Raw genomic sequence first — 20146 nt, 5'->3', positions numbered from 1 at the left:
CTGTTTAAATAGCCGAAAACGCGTGCGGAAAAATAAAAAAATAAAATTCGAAGGGAGCGCCTAGAACACGACACGTGACAAATGACTGAGAGCGCGTCAAGTGACGTTGATTGTTGCGAGGCTCCCGAAAGAGCGGCCGTTAACTAGTGGCTTCCGAGTTCACGCACGGCTTGCTTTTTTGAGGGGTAAGGCACACTTTATTGATCATAAACCACAGTTTGTGGGATACAATTTGCATGGGGATGAACAAGCCAAATATGGCGCCCCTGCTGAAGAGAAAGAGAAGATCTAGCTATATTATGAGCATCGCTATTCGACGCTCGGCCTTCGAAAACGAGAGTACAATTAAAAGCAGAAGCTCGTAAGCTTATTTCTAATATGATCACTCCATACTTGCCCTTATAACCCTTGTTAATATCATTGATCACCTGCTTGGGTCTGATGCTATGACAAAATCTCGTATGTGCAAGTTTTTAGCCAAAGACAGCGCCTCCCGACACGCAATAGCTTCCAGTGTTGCTGCATCCACAGCCCCTGGGATCACCAATGATGTGCTGCCCAAGTAGTTTCCTTCACCATCTGTACATATAGCTGCTGCTGAACCACCCCTGTTGAAACGCGCCACACCGACATCAACATGAATCTTGGCAAAGCCCGCCGACGGCGCCTTCGGCCGGGCTCTAGGTGCAGCGTTGGGTTGCCTAGTTACCGCTGTGTTGCCTATCGGCTTGCGGGCTTCCAAACTCTGAAGCTCACTTATAAATCTCTGAACAAAATCATGGGTGGAGTAAGGGCTTTGGAATATTCCCTCATGGATAGCTTGTCGTCGAGCCCACCAAAAAGCCCATAGGGTTACTGACAGTTTGACAAAAGATACATGCGATAACAGCTCCATCATGGTAAACAGGCAAAGTTTGGCGTTAGGCTCAGTCAAAACACTTAGGTGTTCAGCTATCTCTTCCTCTGCTAAGGCCCAGACACATCTCGCTGAGGTGCACTCTAACAATGAGTGTCTCCAAGAATCCGGCGCACCACACAAGCCACATGTGGAAGTTGTAGACATATTTCAGTGAGATCAAATATCCTCAGTGGGCAAAGACTGCCTATCGAGTCGCCACAAGAACATCCGGACTTTGCCCGGTACCTTGACCTTCCACAAATACTTCTAGGATGTCCCCTCCGCGTGATCACTTGACGATCCGACGGTTTCCTCCAACCAAGCCTCTCTCCGCTGCCTAGTCGAGACGAGCATGGCGTAAGCAGAATGGACTGTAAAGACTCCTGTTTTCTCATAGTGCCAAGACCAGAAGTCCGCAACATTCCTTGTACAAAGAGGAATACCCAGCACTATTGGGACATCCATTGGCATAAACACTTGTCCAACTCTCTCTCCGTCCCATGCAGTAGCGGTAGAATCAATCAATTCTGAGACATGTGCAGGAGGGTTCGCTACCCTACTCCCATATGGCCGCATCATTTCAGTGCGTGGTAGCCAATTATCGTTCCAGATGTTAGTGGTTTCTCCATTGCCGATCCATTTCACCAGCCCCTGCTTCAGCACTCCTTTACCTTCTATGACAGCCCGCCAGATTTGGCTAGGATGGTTTCCCAGAGAAGCCTCCAACAAGGACATTGTGGGGAAGTAAACACTTCTCAGGATACGGGCACTGAGGGACTCTGGGTTTTGCAAGATCCTCCATGCTTGCTTGGCTAGCATCGCCATGTTGAAAAGTTCAAAATCTTTAAAACCCAATCCCTCCATGTTTTTTGGTTGTGTCATTGCCTTCCATGATACCCAGCTCGGTTTTCGTTGTCCATTCTTTCTACCCCACCAAAATTTCTGGATCAACATATTCAAGTGCTCACACAATCCTCTTGGCAGTTTAAAACATGACATTGAATATACTGGGACAGCTTGTGCTACTGCCTTGACCAACACCTCCTTTCCTGCCATAGACAAGTTTTTCTCTATCCACCCTTGTACTTTGCTCCATAGTCTATCTTTCAAATATTTGAAAGCACCATTCTTTGAAGAACCAATGTCACTGGGCATACCAAGATATTTCTCATTCAATGTTTCATTGGGCACATGGAGTATACCTTTGATTTGCTGGCGTACATCATCAGAAACTCCCTTGCTGAAAAAGATTGAAGACTTGTCATAGTTTATGCGTTGTCCAGAATCTTGACAGTAAATATCCAAGACTTGGAGCACCTCCGTAGCACCCATACTATTTGCCTTAAAGAACAACAGGCTGTCATCTGCGAATAACAAATGGTTCACTGGTGGCGCCGTAGGTGCCATAGTTAAGCCATGAAGATTGGATGACTCACTTTTTGATTTCAGTAGGCACGAAAGGCCCTCTGCTGCAATCAAGAACAAGTATGGGGATATAGGGTCCCCTTGTCTTATACCTCGCGAAGGTGAAAACTGCTCCAGCTTCCTCCCATTCATCATGACAGAAAATTTAACCGAGCTTACCATGTCCATTATGATGTTTACCCACCTTTCAGTAAAGCCCAGTTTTAACATGATAGCCCTCAAATATGCCCATTCAACTCTATCGTAAGCCTTCATCATATCCAGCTTGAGAGCACATCGCTGATTTTTCTTTGCTTTGTTTCTCTTCATAAAATGCAAGCATTCATATGCGGCAATGATGTTATCCGTGATGACGCGACCTGGAACAAAAGCTGATTGTTCCTCTGAAATTATCTCTGGCAGTACTTGCTTTAACCGGTTAGCTATAACTTTCGATGCAATTTTGTACAGAACATTGCATAAACTAATCGGTCGGAATTGTGAGAGTAGTGTAGGATCTTTTACCTTTGGTATTAGTACCAACACCGTCTCGTTAATGCAGGCCGCTGACTCTGTCCCATTGATAATGCTCATTACTGCCCTCATAACCTCATCACCACAAATGTCCCAGTGACGCTGAAAAAAGTGGGCGGGAAATCCATCTGGCCCCGGGGCCTTTATCAGAAACATCTGAAACAAACCACGCTTGACCTCCTCCTTATCATATGGTGCATTCAACATTGTGTTCATGGTTTGTGTCACCTTCACCGGGACTGTCTGGAGGACCTCTTGCATGTTATGAACCCCCTCTGATGTATATAAGTTCTTGTAAAACTCAGTGGTCATTGCTTCCAATTCTGCCTTATCCTCCGTCATGCTCCCGTCGGGGCGCGCCAAAGCCTTTATTTGGTTCTTACGTCGCCTTCTGCTGGCCCGTAGGTGGAAAAAGTACATATTTTTGTCACCATGGGCGAGCCATTCCAGCCTTGCACGTTGCCTCCAGAGTATTTCCTCACGATGGTACAGTTCAACCAAACGGTCTGTAACTTTCACTTCCACATGTGATGGAGCCGACCTCGCCGGCTGGGAGCGCCACGTCTCCAGCTGTTGCTTTAGTAATTTTATTTCCTGGCGTACACTTCCAAACGTCTCCCGATCCCAGTTGGATAGGTCCACCGATAGAGCCCCTAGCTTCGTTTTTAGTGCATGGACAGAATCGGCAGGTGTCGCTGTCCAGCCATCTTTCACGCACTCGAAAAGGCTTGGTTCCCTCTCCCACATGAGTTCGTATTTAAAGCTCCTAGGTCCCATCTTGCATGCATGCACGTCGATCTTGAGCAGGAGAGCCGAATGATCAGATGAGGCTGAATTTATGTGTTCAAGTGTCGCGTCTGGGTAAGAGAGCACACGGGTGAAAGTACCCCCGGTTACCTTTCTTTCAAACGTCCAGCTGTTCCCCGTGTATCCAATATCAGTTAAACTGCAGGTGTCCAAAGCATCACGAAAAGCATCCATTTGTGCTTGGCTTCTGTTTCCAACCCCGTCGTGCTCATGACCATGTAACACTTCATTAAAATCTCCAATCACCGCCCATGGAAGGGTACTTGTGCCTGCAATACCTCGTAGCATGTTCCATGTTTTATACCTCTCGTTCATCTGAGCTTCTCCATACACAAAAGTAACTCTAGATTTTACTCCAACCAAGTCATCAACAATCACGTCAATGTGATACTCCGAGTAACCAACAACTTCAACTTTTATTGAATCATTCCAGAAAATTCCCAAACCACCACTTCTACCTCTACTACTAACAACATAACTCTTATTGAAACCTAAATTACTGGATAAATTCTCAACACGTGAGCCTTCTATCTGAATTTCCAGGATACAAAGAATAGAAGGGGCATACTGCCTCGTCATGTCACGAAGCTCCTTCACTGTCGCGGGTTTGCCAGCCCCGCGACAGTTCCAGCATAGAAGACTCATTGCGCTAGGCGCGACCCGTCGTGGGGGCCCGCCAAGAGCGCGTTTGAAAGCTTGTCATTGGAGCTGTTCTTCCCATTAGCCTTGTCGTCTGATGGTGGAGATGGCCGGTTCCTCTTCGACTGTTTCTTGGAGGAAGGGCTCAGGGGGACCGACGCATTCTGTGGGTTTGTTCCACCCTCTAGCATTAACACAGCTTTTGCCACCCCCGATCCGGCCAGGGTCTCGGTCTGGGCTGCCCCCCTTTTCCTGTTTAAACCAGCCTCATCCATCTCCGCATCAACTTCCGCATCATTCTTGCCTTCATCTCCTCCGTCATACCCGAAAGGATCATCCCTGCTGCGGCCACCATTGCGGCCCCCTCTTCGTCCTCCTCTCCGGCCCCGTCCGCCACCCGGGCCTTGACCGGTCCGCATAACCCACGATGCTCGCAAGTTCTTGAAGATCAGCGCTTCTAGTGGGTGGATTCCGGTACCGTGCTCCTTGAAGAGATGCCCAAGCATGCCACACACATCACACCAGTCCAGTAGCTTTTCATATTTGATCCGGTATATCTGGCGCTTCCCCTCTCTGATCATAGACACTGCATTCTTCAGAGGGTTCGTGACGTTGATCCTGACCCACACGCGATGAAAATTCCCCGTGAAATCTTGTGACTGGGGTTCAGCATAAAGTACTTCCCCTACTTTCGCCGCGAGGGATGGCACCAGGTGGGCATACATGGGCGGTGCATCATGAACTTGCGCCCAGATCTCAATGGTGTCTAGGGGGACTGTTGATGGTTTAGCAAGTCCATCGTAAGGCTTGAGGATGACCGCGTCACCCCTGAAGTGCCATGGCCCCTCCTGGGTTACTCTTTCCCAATCACCTAAGCAGGAAAATTGGACGGTGTAGAGATTTTCTTCCAGCGGCTTGAACTTCACCTCTTGGGCTAGATCCCATGCCGCCCTCATATTCCGGAAGAACCAGTATTGACTGAAAGTTTTGGAGCAGTGAACCTTGGCAAGGGCAATCCAGCGGGCCGCCTCCGGTGGAGCCGCTTCCTCATCAAAAACCACATCGTCCAGGTCCTCCTCCCGGAGACCCAGCTCTTTCATCATTGTTTCCACATCATCGACCTCCCGTGAACCTGGCGCAGCAGCGTTCGAAGTCGAGGTTGAAGCCATCGCGAAACCCTAACCCGATGGGAGAGTATCGGGTCTTTTTTGGAGAAAACCCTAAATCGCTCTCCACCCTGCCGCAACCGCCTACCTCAGGACGACCCGCCGGCCGCCCTAGATCAAGAGCAGGCGTCAGACCAAGAGAGGAGAGGTAGGGGAGGCAGATCTCGACGGCGGCGACGGTGTCGCCCCGGGAGGAAGACAAACCCTAACTAGAGGGAAGCGGCCTTCATTGGTTCGCGCACGGCTTGCTTAATGGCAAAAATAGTCGGTGCGGCCTGAAGCTGCAACGGGGAAGCAGCACGGGCCGGGCGGCGGCCACTCCGGGCTCTTATTATCCCTTACTTGATCATTGCGGGCCAAAGTTTTCTTACTGGGCCAAGTTCCCGTAGAGCAACGCGGCCCAGATAGAGGGCGGGTGCTGAAGGCGGCACACGTGGAGGTGGAGGTGGAGTGCGAAGCAGAAAGGCACAGCACCATTTCCTCGCCTCGCCTGGGTCGGGGCGCGCGTGCGTGTGCGTGTGCGTGGCGTCTCCTCCTCTCTCTTACTTCCTCCTCCCATCCCCATCTCTCCTCCTCCTCCTCAATTCGGAGGAAGCGAGGGCTCGCGCCCGATCGGCTTGGTGGCTCGCCGCGATGGCGACCGATGCCGGCGCCGCCGACAGGAGCTCCGTCTTCCGCAAGCTCCGCGCCAAATCCGACAATAAGGTAACGCGCGCGCGCGCGTGATCGGTTCCCGCCTCCGTTTGCTCCGATGCGATGCGATTGCCAAGGAAGGGCTTTGTTGCCCTCCCTCCGCCGTCCGCCGATTCCGCCTCGTTTCATCCCCCTCTCCTGCGCCCCTCCCTCCTTATGTGTCTGTCTGTCTGCAGATGTGCTTCGACTGCAACGCCAAGAACCCCACCTGGGCCTCCGTCACCTACGGCGTCTTCCTCTGCATCGACTGCTCCGCCGTCCACCGCAGCCTCGGCGTCCACGTCTCCTTCGTCAGGTCCAATTTCCCGACCTCCTTTCCTCACTACGCTTGCCTTTGTGATGCGCTGCGCTTCCAGAATATACAATCAGCCATGCACGTGTAAATTCTGGATTTTTTAATACGATTTTGGGCCCGCCTGGTTAGGGTTTCAAAATTCGTCCATTGTGTATTCCTTCGTGCCTGTCATGCCATGTGAAGTAGCACTACCGAACTTTGTGAGAGAATGTGCAGGCTTGCTGATGAATGTGGATGAGGCCAGCTGTAATTTTGACGCTGGACTTTTTTTACATGGGGGAATTGCAGTTTATTCTGGCATAGATTGTGTGAGTGGAGATGCATAATGTTGAATGCCATTACCAATTGTTCAAAAGCTTCAGCATAACCTGTAAGAAGCATGGTGGTGTGTTTTTCTTTCTGCATACTGAACTTTGTAAATCACCTTTTGATGCAACATGACACTTCCGAAGTTGTTGTATGCTCTGTCCAAGTCGGCTTAGCCTGTCTGAATGGAATGTTTATCAGATAGGTCTTGCTTTACATGTTTAATACAAAAAAACAAGTTATTTCCTTCTTCGCCTAACACCTAGCATATTGTCACTATGGAAATCTATGCATTTCTTGAACTTCAGTACTTCCTGAAAGCACATTGACTGGATTTATTCGTGGTGACATTATATAAAATTTGTCACTAAATTTTGACAATAATCTGCAGGTCAACAAATTTGGATTCATGGACCCCAGAACAGTTGAAAATGATGGTTTATGGGGGAAACAACCGTGCACAAGCTTTCTTTAAGCAGCATGGTTGGACTGATGGTGGAAAGATCGAGGCAAAGTACACTTCAAGAGCTGCTGACTTATACAGACAGTTGCTCCTCAAAGAGGTTTCTAAAAGTTCCACAGAAGATGGCAATAATAGTGGGCCGCCCTCCCCAGTCGCAGCTTCTCAGACTTCAAGCCAAGCAGCTGCATTTCCTGATTTCAAACTGGCAGAGGTGCCGAAAGTAGTTGTGAATGAGAAGAATGAGCCTGAGTCTGAAACTATTCGTTCACCTAAAGCTCCTACCCATTCATTCAAGAAGCCAATCGGTGGAAAGAAGCCTGGAAGTAAGACTGGTGGACTTGGTGCGCGCAAGCTTACGACAAAGGTACGCAGTCTGCAGCTTACACTTGAGTAAACTGAGGAGACAGCAGACCTTTTACTTTTCATACAATGACGAGCCAGTAGATTTGCCCAGTTTGTGTTAGGAATAAGAAATAGAAGAGTAGCTCCATGCTGATATGACACTCATTTTTGTAGATTTCCACTGAACTTGCCAGTTACCAAATGTATTTATTTGGTTTCGTTTAGGTTTGTGAAATTCTGTACTAATAACTTTTGTCATTTGCTTCAGCCAAGTGAAAGCCTCTATGAGCAGAAACCTGAAGAGCCAGCTCCTGCCCTGCCATCAGTGGCTGAAAGCACTACAGCTAGGAGCAAATCTCATACTTCCCGATTTGAATATGTGGAAAATGTACCTTCTGCTGGGAGCAGCTCTGCGGAAAACCAGGCGTTTGGGCATGTTGCGCCCCCAAAGTCTTCAAACTTTTTTGGTGAATACGGGATGGACAGTGGATATCACAAGAAATCTACTTCTGGTGCATCCAAAATGCAGGTAATGTTTAATTATCCTGTAGTTGTATCATTTATATGATGATGAATCATGTACTCCCTCCATCCGAAAATACTTGTTATCAAAATGGATAAAAAGGGTTGTATCTAAAACTAAAATACGTCTAGATACATCTCCTTTTATCCATTTTGATGACAAGTATTTCCGGACGGAGGGAGTATATGATAAGTCAGTTATGTAATATTGGTCATAATGTTAGTTCAGTTCTAGTCTTAGGTAACCCAGTTCTATGTGGCGGTATGCTTTGAATTGGCTAGCATGCTTTCCAGAAGCACAATTGACTTGGTTCATCTTGATGTGTGATAATGGTTAACAGCATTACAAGGCATTTCCAGAAGCACAATTGTCTAAAAATGCATGTTGAGGTGGTAGAATATTCACTGTGTTTCATCATTTTGAGAAAAATTGCAGTTTTGAAGCTGAATGACTTGTCTAACTTATCCCTGGCTACAATTTTAGTTCTGCTGTAATTGTGCTTTAGTTCTGAGTGGCTTGTCTATAAATTCCCACTGATCGTGATGGTTTCTTTATTCCATCTGTGCATAATGAAGCATTTGAGTGTGTTCCCTCTGGAAATGAGAAAATTGTTTACATATAGTGAAATGTAGACTTGTTTTACATATTCTTGTCTTGGGGTCCAACTTTCAAGTGGCCTGTGAATAATCGATTGTAATAATGATCTCCAGGTCGAGGAAAGTAGCGAAGCAAGACAGAAGTTCTCAAATGCAAAGTCTATTTCATCTTCTCAGTTTTTCGGTGATCAAGCCAATTTAGAAAAAGAGGGCCAAATCTCCCTCCAAAAATTCTCTGTAAGTACAATCTGGGATGATAATAAACTTATTCCTGATCTTTGTTTAGAACAAACCCCAATGCCATGGATCTGGCCTATACGCCCTTGTTTTTTTTTAATCCCGGGACGTTCTTTTCGCCTTTTTATACTCCTACTTATCATTTTGATTTTTACAAGTATAGTACTCCCTCCGTCCCAAAATAAGTGCCTCAATTTTGTACTCCCTCCGTTTTTATTTAGTCTGCATATTAGGTTTGACCGAAGTCAAACTTCATAAAATTTGACCAACTTTATAGAAAAAATTATAAGCATTTACCATAACAAATCTATATGGTGTGTTAGTACATTCAATAATGAATCTAATAGTATTGATTTGTTATTGTATATATTAATATTTTTGTTTATAAACTTAGTCAAAGTTTACAAAGCTTGACTTTGACCAAAACTAATATGCGGACTAAATAAAAACGGAGGGAGTACTAACTTTAGTACAAAGTTGTACTAAGCTTGAGACACTTATTTTGGGACGGAGGGAATCATCACAGTTTTTTTCTTACGTTGATTTCCAACTCTCCATCACAGTTGATCAGCTTGACCCTAACTCCCCAAGTGAATAATCTGTTTTCAGTACTGCACGGCTTTGCTAGTTTACCTTGTTTGATAGCTCCGGATTGATTGGTACTATGTGTAATACGTTGCTGTAGGGATCCTCTGCCATTTCAAGTGCTGATCTGTTTGGCCAACAAGCGAACAATTCTAATGCCGATCTGAGTGCTTCGGATTTGATCAACAGAATCTCCTTCCAGGTAACACTGGCGAGGCATCAGCATACTTAGCATGGCTGGTTTCCTTGATGGACTTGTGTTAATGCTCTGTTGACTGGTGCAGGCCACTCAGGACTTGACCTCTCTCAAGAGCATTGCTGGGCAGACTGGGAAGAAGCTGACATCTATGGCGTCCAACATCATATCTGATCTTGACCGGATCCTCTGAGCTGAATTTACAGTCAAGACTCTATCACAGGCCTTCGGCGGTCCGCCTCTCCTGATTGTTAGAGCATGACAACAGATTGGTGGTGGCTCTGTATAAGAGTCCATAGGAATCTTAAAACTTAAAGTCGGTAGAGAAAGAATGAGGATTTTCTCGCAAATGCTTTCTGGCTAAAGTCGTAATAGCATTTGGAGTTTCGTGGGAACCAGATGGGTGTTGTGCTACCAAAGAAAATGCCTTTGCTTTGTAATGACCATTTCATACCATATATGGTTATCAGTACAGGCGTGTCCTTGCCCTATGGAAAGCTGGTAGTCACCAGCCAGTTGATGCATACATCAAACAAAACCATGCAACAGGGATGATAACTAGAGTATAGTTCAGCAAAGCTAAACCATGCAACAGGGATGATAACTACTAGAGTATAGTTCAGCAAAGCTCAGGTGGCCATCTGTTACAAGTGTCCAAAAATTGCCGTGTCACTGTTCTGCTTTCTCACTGCGAAACCCTTGTGCTAACGGTAATTAGCTACGCGCACTTATGAAGTTTATATATATGATGAGGCGATGTCCCCTTCTACCTCCGCTTTCTCCTGCCCCTCCCTCTTGTTACCCTCGTCTTCTGTAGATAGTTCTTTACACCGCCATTCGTCTTCTGCTTCTTCGCCGTCACTGCAGCTGCTGTAGCCTGGGCTCTCATCCGCTTCCCTGCTCTGGTCTTGACTCCGACATCTGCACGCGGGACACAGCTGATTGAGAGTAAACTAACATAGATTACAACTGTATAACAAAATAAAGACGCACACAAAATTGCAGTGTTACCCCTATTTTTTGCGCTCAAAGCTTTAAGGAACATTACACATTTCATCAGTCTTTTCCTTTCAAAACGCTAAAAAGCTTAAAACAAGAGTGGATTTCTAGTTAATATATATAAAAGGGGACTGAATGACTATGGTTTATATCTGATGTTTGCTTTGCTCACATGAGCTCACAAGTGCGTGACAAAAACAGAAGCCAATTAAACAGCCGCCCATCCCTAAAAGGTGTCTGAGAGAAAATCAAAAAGGGCTGGCATGAAACCATTCCAATTTTGTATCTGAATCTAAATGAACTTAGTATTGCACTCGCCATTAGTAGTGTGGTCGGAGTTGGAGCCTACTGTTCTGAGCCTTGAAGTGCCAGCACTCCCACGTGCGTGCAGCGATCCAGCAGGAGAATCACAAGAGCCTACCATCCCATATTCTTCTTCTTCTACAGAAAGAGATAAGCCTCATAAAACACCAGCCACCAGCACAACGTACAAACACATAGAGACTATTACTGTGCTGTTGCTTTTTCGCATTTCATTGATATAGAAGGAGCAGGCTCAGAGACACCATTGTGGGAAACTTATGTGAGTAAATTTCAGGTTGTTTTCTTTTAACAGAGAAAGAACACACTTACTGTGCAGTGTCAAGTTTTCAGGACAGCAGTCTTCATGTTTATGTGATGATGACTGGGGTAGGTTGCAGCTTCTCCCATTCTCTTGTGATGACCCTCCATGGGAGCCTGCATCAAGCACCTCTGATGATGGCCCATTATGGTTCGCTTCCCTGGTGCCATGGCTGGACTTCTCTTTGTTCTCCAATAGCAACGGCAACCCACTAGCATCTCCATTTTCCACACTTGATAGGGTAAGGGAGGTGGGTTTCTGTGTTCCTCCAGATGGTACTCCACCTAGGCTGCAACCCACTTCGTTTTTGTCAGGTACACTGCAAAGGGTACTGCCGTTTTCAATTCCTGGGACTCCTTGTGACAAGCCGGCCGAACTGGGGCCAGCTTCATTTTTCTCTGCTGGTCCAGAAAAATGCTCCGTGACATCTTGTTCAACACTGCCATTGTCACTGTCACTACCACTGCTACTGTAGCTGCCCGCTTTGGAAGCACCATCCTCATCTAATCCTTTGCCCGCCAATTCTTCAAAATAATCCGACAGCAACATCTCCTTCTCAAGTAATGTAGAGAACCATGGGGATGAACCTTTCTTGACATAGAACAGAACATATGCTTTTTTCTCCAAAACTCTGTCCTCAGTCATTTTCACAATCTGCACCATGGAATGTTAGAGCCAGGTAACTTGACAAAAGGTCAAAAAAAATATACAGGCAGTAGATAGATTACCTTATCATCGTCAAAGAGAAACCAATCAGTTTCTGATGAACGGATATAACAAACATAGTGACCCTTGGCTGTGTTACCCCAGTGTTCTACAACTCCATACAAATCATAGCATTGAGGTTTCTGCAACAACAATGTGCATCAGCCATATATACTTGGGTGGTTGGGAAATATGATCAAATTAGAAGAAAGTGGACTCACGTCAACAGGGGAGCTCATGAAGGGGTTTAAATCCAGCTCTAACTGATACTTCACCATGTCATGAATCTTAGATATATCACTCCCCAAATTTTGAAACCGTTTGAGCTGGATTACAAGAACTTCTGGAGCCTGCTCCACCTTGAGGTGCTTTTCCATGTTCACACGAGATTTGCATCCATCACAAATGAAATCTTCCACAACCTCAATTTTGGTATAAGATGATAGTGAATCCATGATAGTGTCCATTTGGTTAACCTCCAGGTTAAGGTCAAGGAAAGACTCCAATCTGTCCGAGCAATGATTGCACTTTGGACAATTCAACTGAGCAAATCAAAAACATTTGAGTGAATTATCAATCATAGACCAAGTCAGAACAATACTGATGTAACTGGTAGTGAGGATCAACAGACACACACCTGGCTTTTCAGTTGGCCCCCAAAAAGTTCTTTGACAATAGAAGAGGGCTCCTCGGATTCAGACCTGGGAGCGACAGTTACCTCATCTAATTTATCAAGCAAGCAGCGGAGGAATTCATGTGCATCTTGGTGTTGTCCCTGCTCGAAATCTCGAAATATCGCTGCAAACCATTTTATGGAAAACGAAGTTCAGTACATAATCACAGGGATGACTCAAGTATGTAATAATAATATGAATAGAATAACTGAAATGGGTTAAACGGACACAATATAGCTAAACAAGACTTGAATCTCTCTGATAATATATAAGCGGCCAATGAAGTATACACAGAAGAAAACTGAAAGTTCAGTTAAATAGACTAAAACTCCGCTACACACGACCAACACCACAGGCAAAGGAACCAACCACTGATTTAAACAGTTTATGAGTATACGGGAAGGAATTTTAAAAGCTCGGTTGAACAAACATACACTTGAGGCGTTTGACAAACTTTCTGGGGTAGAGAACATCTCCTGAGAGCCTGATAACTTCAGAAGCATGGTGTCGTAGGGAGCAGTAACAGCAGAATTCGTCAGAACCACCTACAGAAAAATCATCAAAAAACCCAATTGAAAACACAACGGTTGATATGAAGAGATGCTCGACAGTAGCTAAACTAGAAGAATGACAGTAGATTGAACTAGATGACTTACTAGGACATGGACCTAGGTGGCGATCTTGCAGAAGCTTCGACACTAAAGGAACTGTGTGAACAACACACTGGAGAATACAATTAAGGAAGCATATCCACTTCTCAGGATTACTTAGCGATGCAGCCTATGAAAGCAGCGCAAACAGTATAACAAACACATTTACTTGATCTGAGAGGAAACGAAGCATCGCAAGCATGATGTTGCACGTGTCTAGCTTACCACAGGGAAATCGTTCTTTCCACGAGTCAGTTTGTACCAAGAACAGCATTGAGTATCTACAAGCTTGTCATCCCAAGAATCCTAGGGCAGAAAACAAAAGTGGAAGATGTCCAAGTCAAACAGACTAAGATAACAAAATATCACAAAATGTCATGAATGTTTGCATGATAGCGTAAAATGAATTACTTCAATATCTTGTCATTATCAGGAATATTAGTACACAGTCAATAATATATACAAAAGAAGCAATAGGTTGTGCCTACCATCAGACTCGGATTGTACAGATCCATACAATCTTGATCAAATCGTCCAATTGGGTAGCCATAGCCACGATGTGGATGACCTGGGTAACCGTACCTATCGGGATAACCATTTCCAAGATGTAGTGCACTATGATTCCAATTCGGACAACAGTTCTGACGAAATCTGACACAATGAAATTCATGATCATAATATCTAGGATCTCTTTGTTCATGACGGTACAAAAAGTGCGACCTCCTATAGTGGGAACAACCACAAGAATCCTCCGAATCCTGGAGAACAAACAGAACTGAAATGTTAGCTACTATGTAAATATTGGAGTGCATGAGCTTCCAGTTTGTGTGAGATAGAGGGAGAGTGCATGTAACACACTAGATAAAATTGGTACACCAAAGTGGCATTTAGTGATAACTCCACGGTGCCAGTAGCAAACAAAATGACAGCTTCAAACAAGAATTGACAGAAATTAGCAAATGCATACATCATCCTCAGGACGTCGGCCTTGCCCGATCCCCTTGTGGTATCTCTCATCTGCTCGACCCATAATCCGCAAGAGCTTCCGGTCTCGACAGGTCTCCTTGTCTGCCTCGTCGGCTGAAACTGGAACCTTGAAGGGATTCTTGTCCTTTGCTAATGTCTCCTCGTGTCCCTCATCAGCTGGATCTGGAACCTTGAAGGGATTTTTGTCCTTTGATAATGTCTCCTCGTGTCCCTCATCGGCTGGATCTGGAACCTTGAAGGGATTTTTATCTTTCAATGTATCCTCGTGTCCCTCCTCGGCTGAAGCCGGACCCTGCAATAACCGATCATCCAGAACCCAGGCACCAGATTAGTGATGTTAATGTCGGAAATACGCAGCATTGCAATTTGAGGTGCGGAGCTAGCAGCAAACCAAACTAACCACCAAATTCAAATCTGGACCAATCAACTACGCACCAAACCACAACGAAGATGGACACTTGAAATCAAGCTACCATATAATCTAGTGCCAAATCAAGGGGGTAGCCGTCGAAATTAATTTGGGGAAATTAAAACGTTGGAATCGCGAAGATAGCTACCTATCTAGGGGTAATCAAAGGGGCGCACAAGCACAGCTAACGAAGCAAACACGCGTGAGGAACTCGAAATCTATGTAGATTGCCTCGACGCCATCCCGATCAAGCGCGCGGAGGCCACGGGTAAAATATCTAGGGTGGAACTAAAGCGGCAAGCGCGGGGAAGCAAAATACAAGATATTCCAGCGGATTAATTAGCGCTCGATTAAGCACGCCGCAGGTAATTAAACACGATCGGAACTGCCCGATGATCGACGGATAGAACAGGACTAAACAGGACTAAGAAGATCGGGAGCGAGACAGGCATGGACTAGACTAAACACACAGCAAGGCGGCTACCGATTCGAGCGGCTGGGGCAGCGCCGCGGCGGGCACCGGCTGCTCCTCCTGCTTCTCCTCCGGCTGCGAAGGCAGCGGCGGGGGCGGCGGCATTGGAGCGACGACCGCGTCCGCGGCGGTGGTTGGCCGCTCCCCCGGCTGCTGCTGCTGCTCCTCCTCCTCCTCCAGCGGCGGCGGCGGCGGCGCCGTCATTGGGTCGACGGGGGCGTCCGCGGCATGGGGAGGCTGCTCGCGCTCCTCCTCCGGGCGCGGCATTGGCGCGACGGCGGTGGTGGCGTGGCCGTCGTCCGCAGCCATGGGAGCTGGCTATGGTTTTGCGGGGGTTTGGGGGGTGGTGCGCGCGGTGGGTGGGGGGTGGGCAGGGTGGCGCGTCGTCGCGGAGGAAATCGGAACGGGCGCGACGCTGCGTGGGTGGAGGCGGCGAGAGACTTTATATGCCGCGGTCGGAGTCCTCCCCTCCCGTGACCTGGCCGGGTCATTCGGGTCTCGTTCTCGTCGCGTCCTCTTCGTCCTTATCTCTTGCGTTTGCCTTTGGGTCGCTACAGCTACAGCTTCCTCCATCTTTTTTTTCCAGGGAATGCTACAGGTTCCTCTTTTGTTGCGAGATGCAAGAGCTTTTTTTTTTGACCCGGAGATGCAAGAGCTTTTAGTAACGTGCCAAGCCACGGTTGTCTAACAGAAGAGGCACGGAAAAATTGTTGTATCGAACATGATATTTTGCCAATATGACAATATCAAAACTTAACTTTGACAATTTCTGTAGAGGCCAGCAAGATATAACCTACCAATGGGTATTTGGCATGGGCAACCAACCAAGCATGCCTCTACCTAACAAATCCTGCCACCACTGGCCGTTTGTTGGCTTTGCCCGGCGGCATGAGGTGATGGTGGCAAAGGAAGCACAATAGTCGGGGTGCTGGCTGCGGCTACAAGAAAAGCTTGAGGCTCGTGAGCCGCTCGAGATTGACTCATATTTTGGCTCGATTCGAGAAGAAATGAGGTGAGTATGAAAACTTTATGTAGCTCGATCGAGAAACGAGCTGATCTTGAGTCAATACCGGCTCGCTTGATTTTAGCTCAATGGCCCGATATCATATAATTATATTAAATAATTTTGATCTATAAAAAGAAATGAGGCAATTTTTACCATATATGTACTTATATAGTGAAAAAATATGATGTATGTTGTGTATGATTTTTCTCTGTTTTACCTACTACCAAATATTGAAGCTTAATTAAGTGCGGAGAAAATTTATCCCCATTGTGATATGTGGTCAAACATGTGTTAAATATCATGTTATTTTAGCCCAAGTTCGAGAGCAAATGCACCTTTGCTTTTCTTTTGCTACATCCATGATCTCTTGCTATTAAGTATTCAGTTGAGAGATAACAATTTGAAATATGTAATGGTTTCTTATGTTATGTTGTGGTCTATCTTTTGAAATTTTGTGCTGCATTATGAAAGTATTATTTTATTTAGCTCGAAACTAGCTCGAGATCGAGTCGATATCATTACAAGCTGGGCACGAGCCACTTCTACAGCTCGACCTCGAGCTTCGCTTGGTTTGAGCTCGCTCAATTTTTAGTATACGTTGAGCTAAGCATAATCCAAGTCCCTCGAACTGGACTCGTTTGTAGCCCTAGCACCATCGACCACCCATAACCACACCACCCACTTAACCATGATTGCCCGCGCGCACCTGAGTCACATGCTCCTCCCACAAACGCCACGCCTCCCACCGTTCGGGCCGCCGCCCTACCATCCTACAACTCCACGACCAAGCAAGGCACCGACTTTGGTCTTACCGAACCCCAACCACCAACGAAGCCGCCAGTGACCATCCAGATCCCCATCCCTCCTGACCAGCCCCCCACCAGACATCTCATGTGTCTCCCCACCATGGTCGCCGTCTCGGACCACCGCCGGACCATGAACCGCAGTACCACCCGCCAAGTGGAGAGCCGGAGCTGCCACCACTAGCAACCGTGGAGCCTCAGAGACGCCTTCACGTGTCGCCCACCACCGACCAGGTCGCAACGCGCACACACTGCGGCCACCAGCTGAAGGAAATATGCCCTAGAGGCAATAATAAAGTTATTATTTATTTCCTTATATCATGATAAATGTTTATTATTCATGCTAGAATTGTATTAACCGGAAACATAATACTTGTGTGAATACATAGACAAACAAAGTGTCACTAGTATGCCTCTACTTGACTAGCTCGTTAATCGAAGATGGTTATGTTTCCTAACCATAAACAAAAGAGTTGTTATTTGATTAACGGGATCACATCATTAGGAGAATGATGTGATTGACATGACCCATTCCATTAGCTTAGCACCCGATCGTTTAGTATGTTGCTATTGCTTTCTTCATGACTTATACATGTTCCTATGACTATGAGATTATGCAACTCCCGTCTGCCGGAGGAACACTTTGTGTGCTATCAAACGTCACAACGTAACTGGGTGATTATAAAGGAGCTCTACAGGTGTCTCCAAAGGTACATGTTGGGTTGGCATATTTCGAGATTAGGATTTGTCACTCCGATTGTCGGAGAGGTATCTCTGGGCCCTCTCGGTAATGCACATCACATAAGCCTTGCAAGCATTGCAACTAATGAGTTAGTTGTGAGATGATGTATTACGGAACGAGTAAAGAGACTTGCCGGTAACGAGATTGAACTAGGTATTAAGATACCGACGATCGAATCTCGGGCAAGTAACATACCGATGACAAAGGGAACAACGTATGCTGTTATGCGGTCTGACCGATAAAGATCTTCGTAGAATATGTAGGAGCCAATATGGGCATCCAGGTCCCGCTATTGGTTATTGACCAGAGACGTGTCTCGGTCATGTCTACATTGTTCTCGAACCGTAGGGTCCGCATGCTTAAAGTTACGATGACAGTTATTATGAGTTTATGCATTTTGATGTACCGAAGTTTGTTCGGAGTCCCGGATGTGATCACGGACATGACGAGGAGTCTCGAAATGGTCGAGACATAAAGATTGATATATTGGAAGCCTATGTTTGGATATCGGAAGTGTTCCGGGTGAAATCGGGATTTTACCGGAGTACCGGGAGGTTACCGGAACCCCCCGAGGAGCTAGATGGGCCTTATTGGGCCTTAGTGGAAAAGAGAAGAGGCAGCCCTACATGGGCCGCACGCCCCTCCCCTCCCTTGGTCCGAATTGGACAAGGAGAGGGGGCCGGCCCCTCTCTCTCTTTCCCCCCCTCCGCGAATCCTATTCCAACTAGGATTGGGGGGGGGGGAATCCTACTCCCAGAGGGAGTAGGACTCTCCTGGCGCGCCCTCCTTGGCCGGCCAGCCTCCCCCCTCTAGTCCTTTATATACGGAGGCAGGGGCACCCCAGAGACACACAAGTTGATCCTCGTGATCGTTCCTTAGCCATGTGCGGTGCCCCCTGCCACCATATTCCACCTCGGTCATATCGTTGTAGTGCTTAGGCGAAGCCCTGCGTCGATGGAACATCATCATCATCACCATGCCGTTGTGCTGACGGAACTCATCCCCGAAGCTTTGCTGGATCGGAGCCCGGGGAGCGTCATCGAGCTGTACGTGTGCTAAGAACTCGGAGGTGCCGGAGTAACGGTGCTTGGATCGGTCGGATCAGGAAGAAGACGTACGACTACTTCCTCTACGTTGTGTCAACGCTTCCGTTGCGATCTACAAGGGTACGTAGATCATACTCTCCCCTCTCGTTGCTATGCATCACCATGATCTTGCGTGTGCGTAGGAATTTTTTTGAAATTACTACGTTCCCCAACAGTGGCATCCGAGCCTAGGTTATTTATGTTGATGTTATATGCACGAGTAGAACACAGGTGAGTTGTGGGCGATATAAGTCATACTGCCTACCAGCATGTCATACTTTGGTTCGGCGGCATTGTTGGACGAGATGACCCGGACCAACATTACGCGTACGCTTACGCGAGACCGATTCTCCTGACGTGCTTTGCACATAGGTGGCTTGCGGGCGACTGTCTCTCCAACTTTAGTTGAACCAAGTGTGGCTACGCCCGGTCCTTGCGAAGGTTAAAATGGAGTCAAATTGACAAACTATCATTGTGGTTTTGATGCGTAGGTGAGATTGGTTCTTGCTTAAGCCCGTAGCAGCCACGTAAAAATTGCAACAACAAAGTAGAGGACGTCTAACTTGTTTTTGCAGGGCATGTTGTGATGTGATATGATCAAGACATGATGCTAAATTTTATTGTATGAGATGATCATGTTTTGTAACCGAGTTATCGGCAACTGGCAGGAGCCATATGGTTGTCGCTTTATTGTATGCAATGCAATCGCGATGTAATGCTTTACTTTATTACTAAGCGGTAGTGATAGTCGTGGAAGCATAAGATTGGCGAGACGACAACGATGCTACGATGGAGATCAAGGTGTCGCGCCGGTGACGATGGTGATCATGACAGTGCTTCGGAGATGAAGATCACAGGCACAAGATGATGATGGCCATATCATATCACTTATATTGATTGCATGTGATGTTTATCCTTTATGCATCTTATCTTGCTTTGATTGACGATAGCATTATAAGATGATCTCTCACTAAATTATCAAGAAGTGTTCTCCCTGAGTATGCACCGTTACCAAAGTTCGTCGTGCCCAGACACCACGTGATGATCGGGTGTGATAAGCTCTCCGTCCATCTACAACGGGTGCAAGCCAGTTTTGCACACGCAGAATACTCAGGTTAAACTTGACGAGCCTAGCATATGCAGATATGGCCTCGGAACACGGAGACCGAAAGGTCGAGCGTGAATCATATAGTAGATATGATCAACATAATGATGTTCACCAATGAAACTACTCCATCTCACGTGATGATCGGACATGGTTTAGTTGATTTGGATCACGTAATCACTTAGAGGATTAGAGGGATGTCT

The 20146-nt window shown here is 46.5% G+C and overlaps 3 protein-coding genes across 4 annotated transcripts; 1 reads left to right on the top strand and 2 right to left on the bottom strand.

Annotated features, from left to right (window-relative positions):
- Positions 1-424: 424 nt before the first annotated feature.
- LOC147991201 (uncharacterized) lies at positions 425-4222 on the bottom strand. The gene is made up of 2 exons (XM_087538569.1): positions 2828-4222; positions 425-766 (listed from the first exon to the last, which is right to left on the bottom strand). The coding sequence occupies exons 1-2, from the start codon at positions 4220-4222 to the stop codon at positions 425-427; spliced, it is 1737 nt and encodes a 578-aa protein (XP_087394695.1).
- Positions 4223-5993: 1771 nt separating this feature from the next.
- LOC125511246 (putative ADP-ribosylation factor GTPase-activating protein AGD8) lies at positions 5994-10156 on the top strand. The gene is made up of 7 exons (XM_048676576.2): positions 5994-6153; positions 6318-6436; positions 7134-7569; positions 7816-8076; positions 8781-8903; positions 9589-9690; positions 9773-10156. Exons 1-7 carry the CDS (start codon positions 6082-6084, stop codon positions 9875-9877), a joined length of 1218 nt encoding a protein of 405 aa, XP_048532533.2. The 5' UTR covers positions 5994-6081; the 3' UTR covers positions 9878-10156.
- A 40-nt stretch (positions 10157-10196) lies between these two features.
- On the bottom strand, positions 10197-15560 carry LOC125511229 (uncharacterized). Of its 2 annotated transcripts, none has more exons than XM_048676557.2 (12): positions 15215-15560; positions 14302-14613; positions 13823-14092; positions 13560-13640; positions 13341-13464; positions 13119-13229; positions 12648-12808; positions 12232-12552; positions 12034-12153; positions 11317-11959; positions 11002-11124; positions 10197-10605 (listed from the first exon to the last, which is right to left on the bottom strand). In XM_048676557.2, the coding sequence occupies exons 1-12, from the start codon at positions 15509-15511 to the stop codon at positions 10451-10453; spliced, it is 2718 nt and encodes a 905-aa protein (XP_048532514.2). In that variant the 5' UTR covers positions 15512-15560; the 3' UTR covers positions 10197-10450. The 2 variants fall into 2 exon arrangements, with proteins under 2 accessions (XP_048532514.2, XP_048532522.2); XM_048676565.2 differs by having other exon boundaries at positions 11033-11124.
- Between the last annotated feature and the right edge of the window lie 4586 nt (positions 15561-20146).

Source organism: Triticum urartu, chromosome 1A (assembly GCF_056163025.1).
Source record: "Triticum urartu cultivar PI428250 chromosome 1A, HENAU_Tu73, whole genome shotgun sequence".
Taxonomy (NCBI): Eukaryota; Viridiplantae; Streptophyta; class Magnoliopsida; order Poales; family Poaceae; genus Triticum; species Triticum urartu.
The sequence above is the reverse complement of the archived record's forward strand: the minus strand, read 5'-3'. Positions and strand labels throughout refer to the sequence as shown.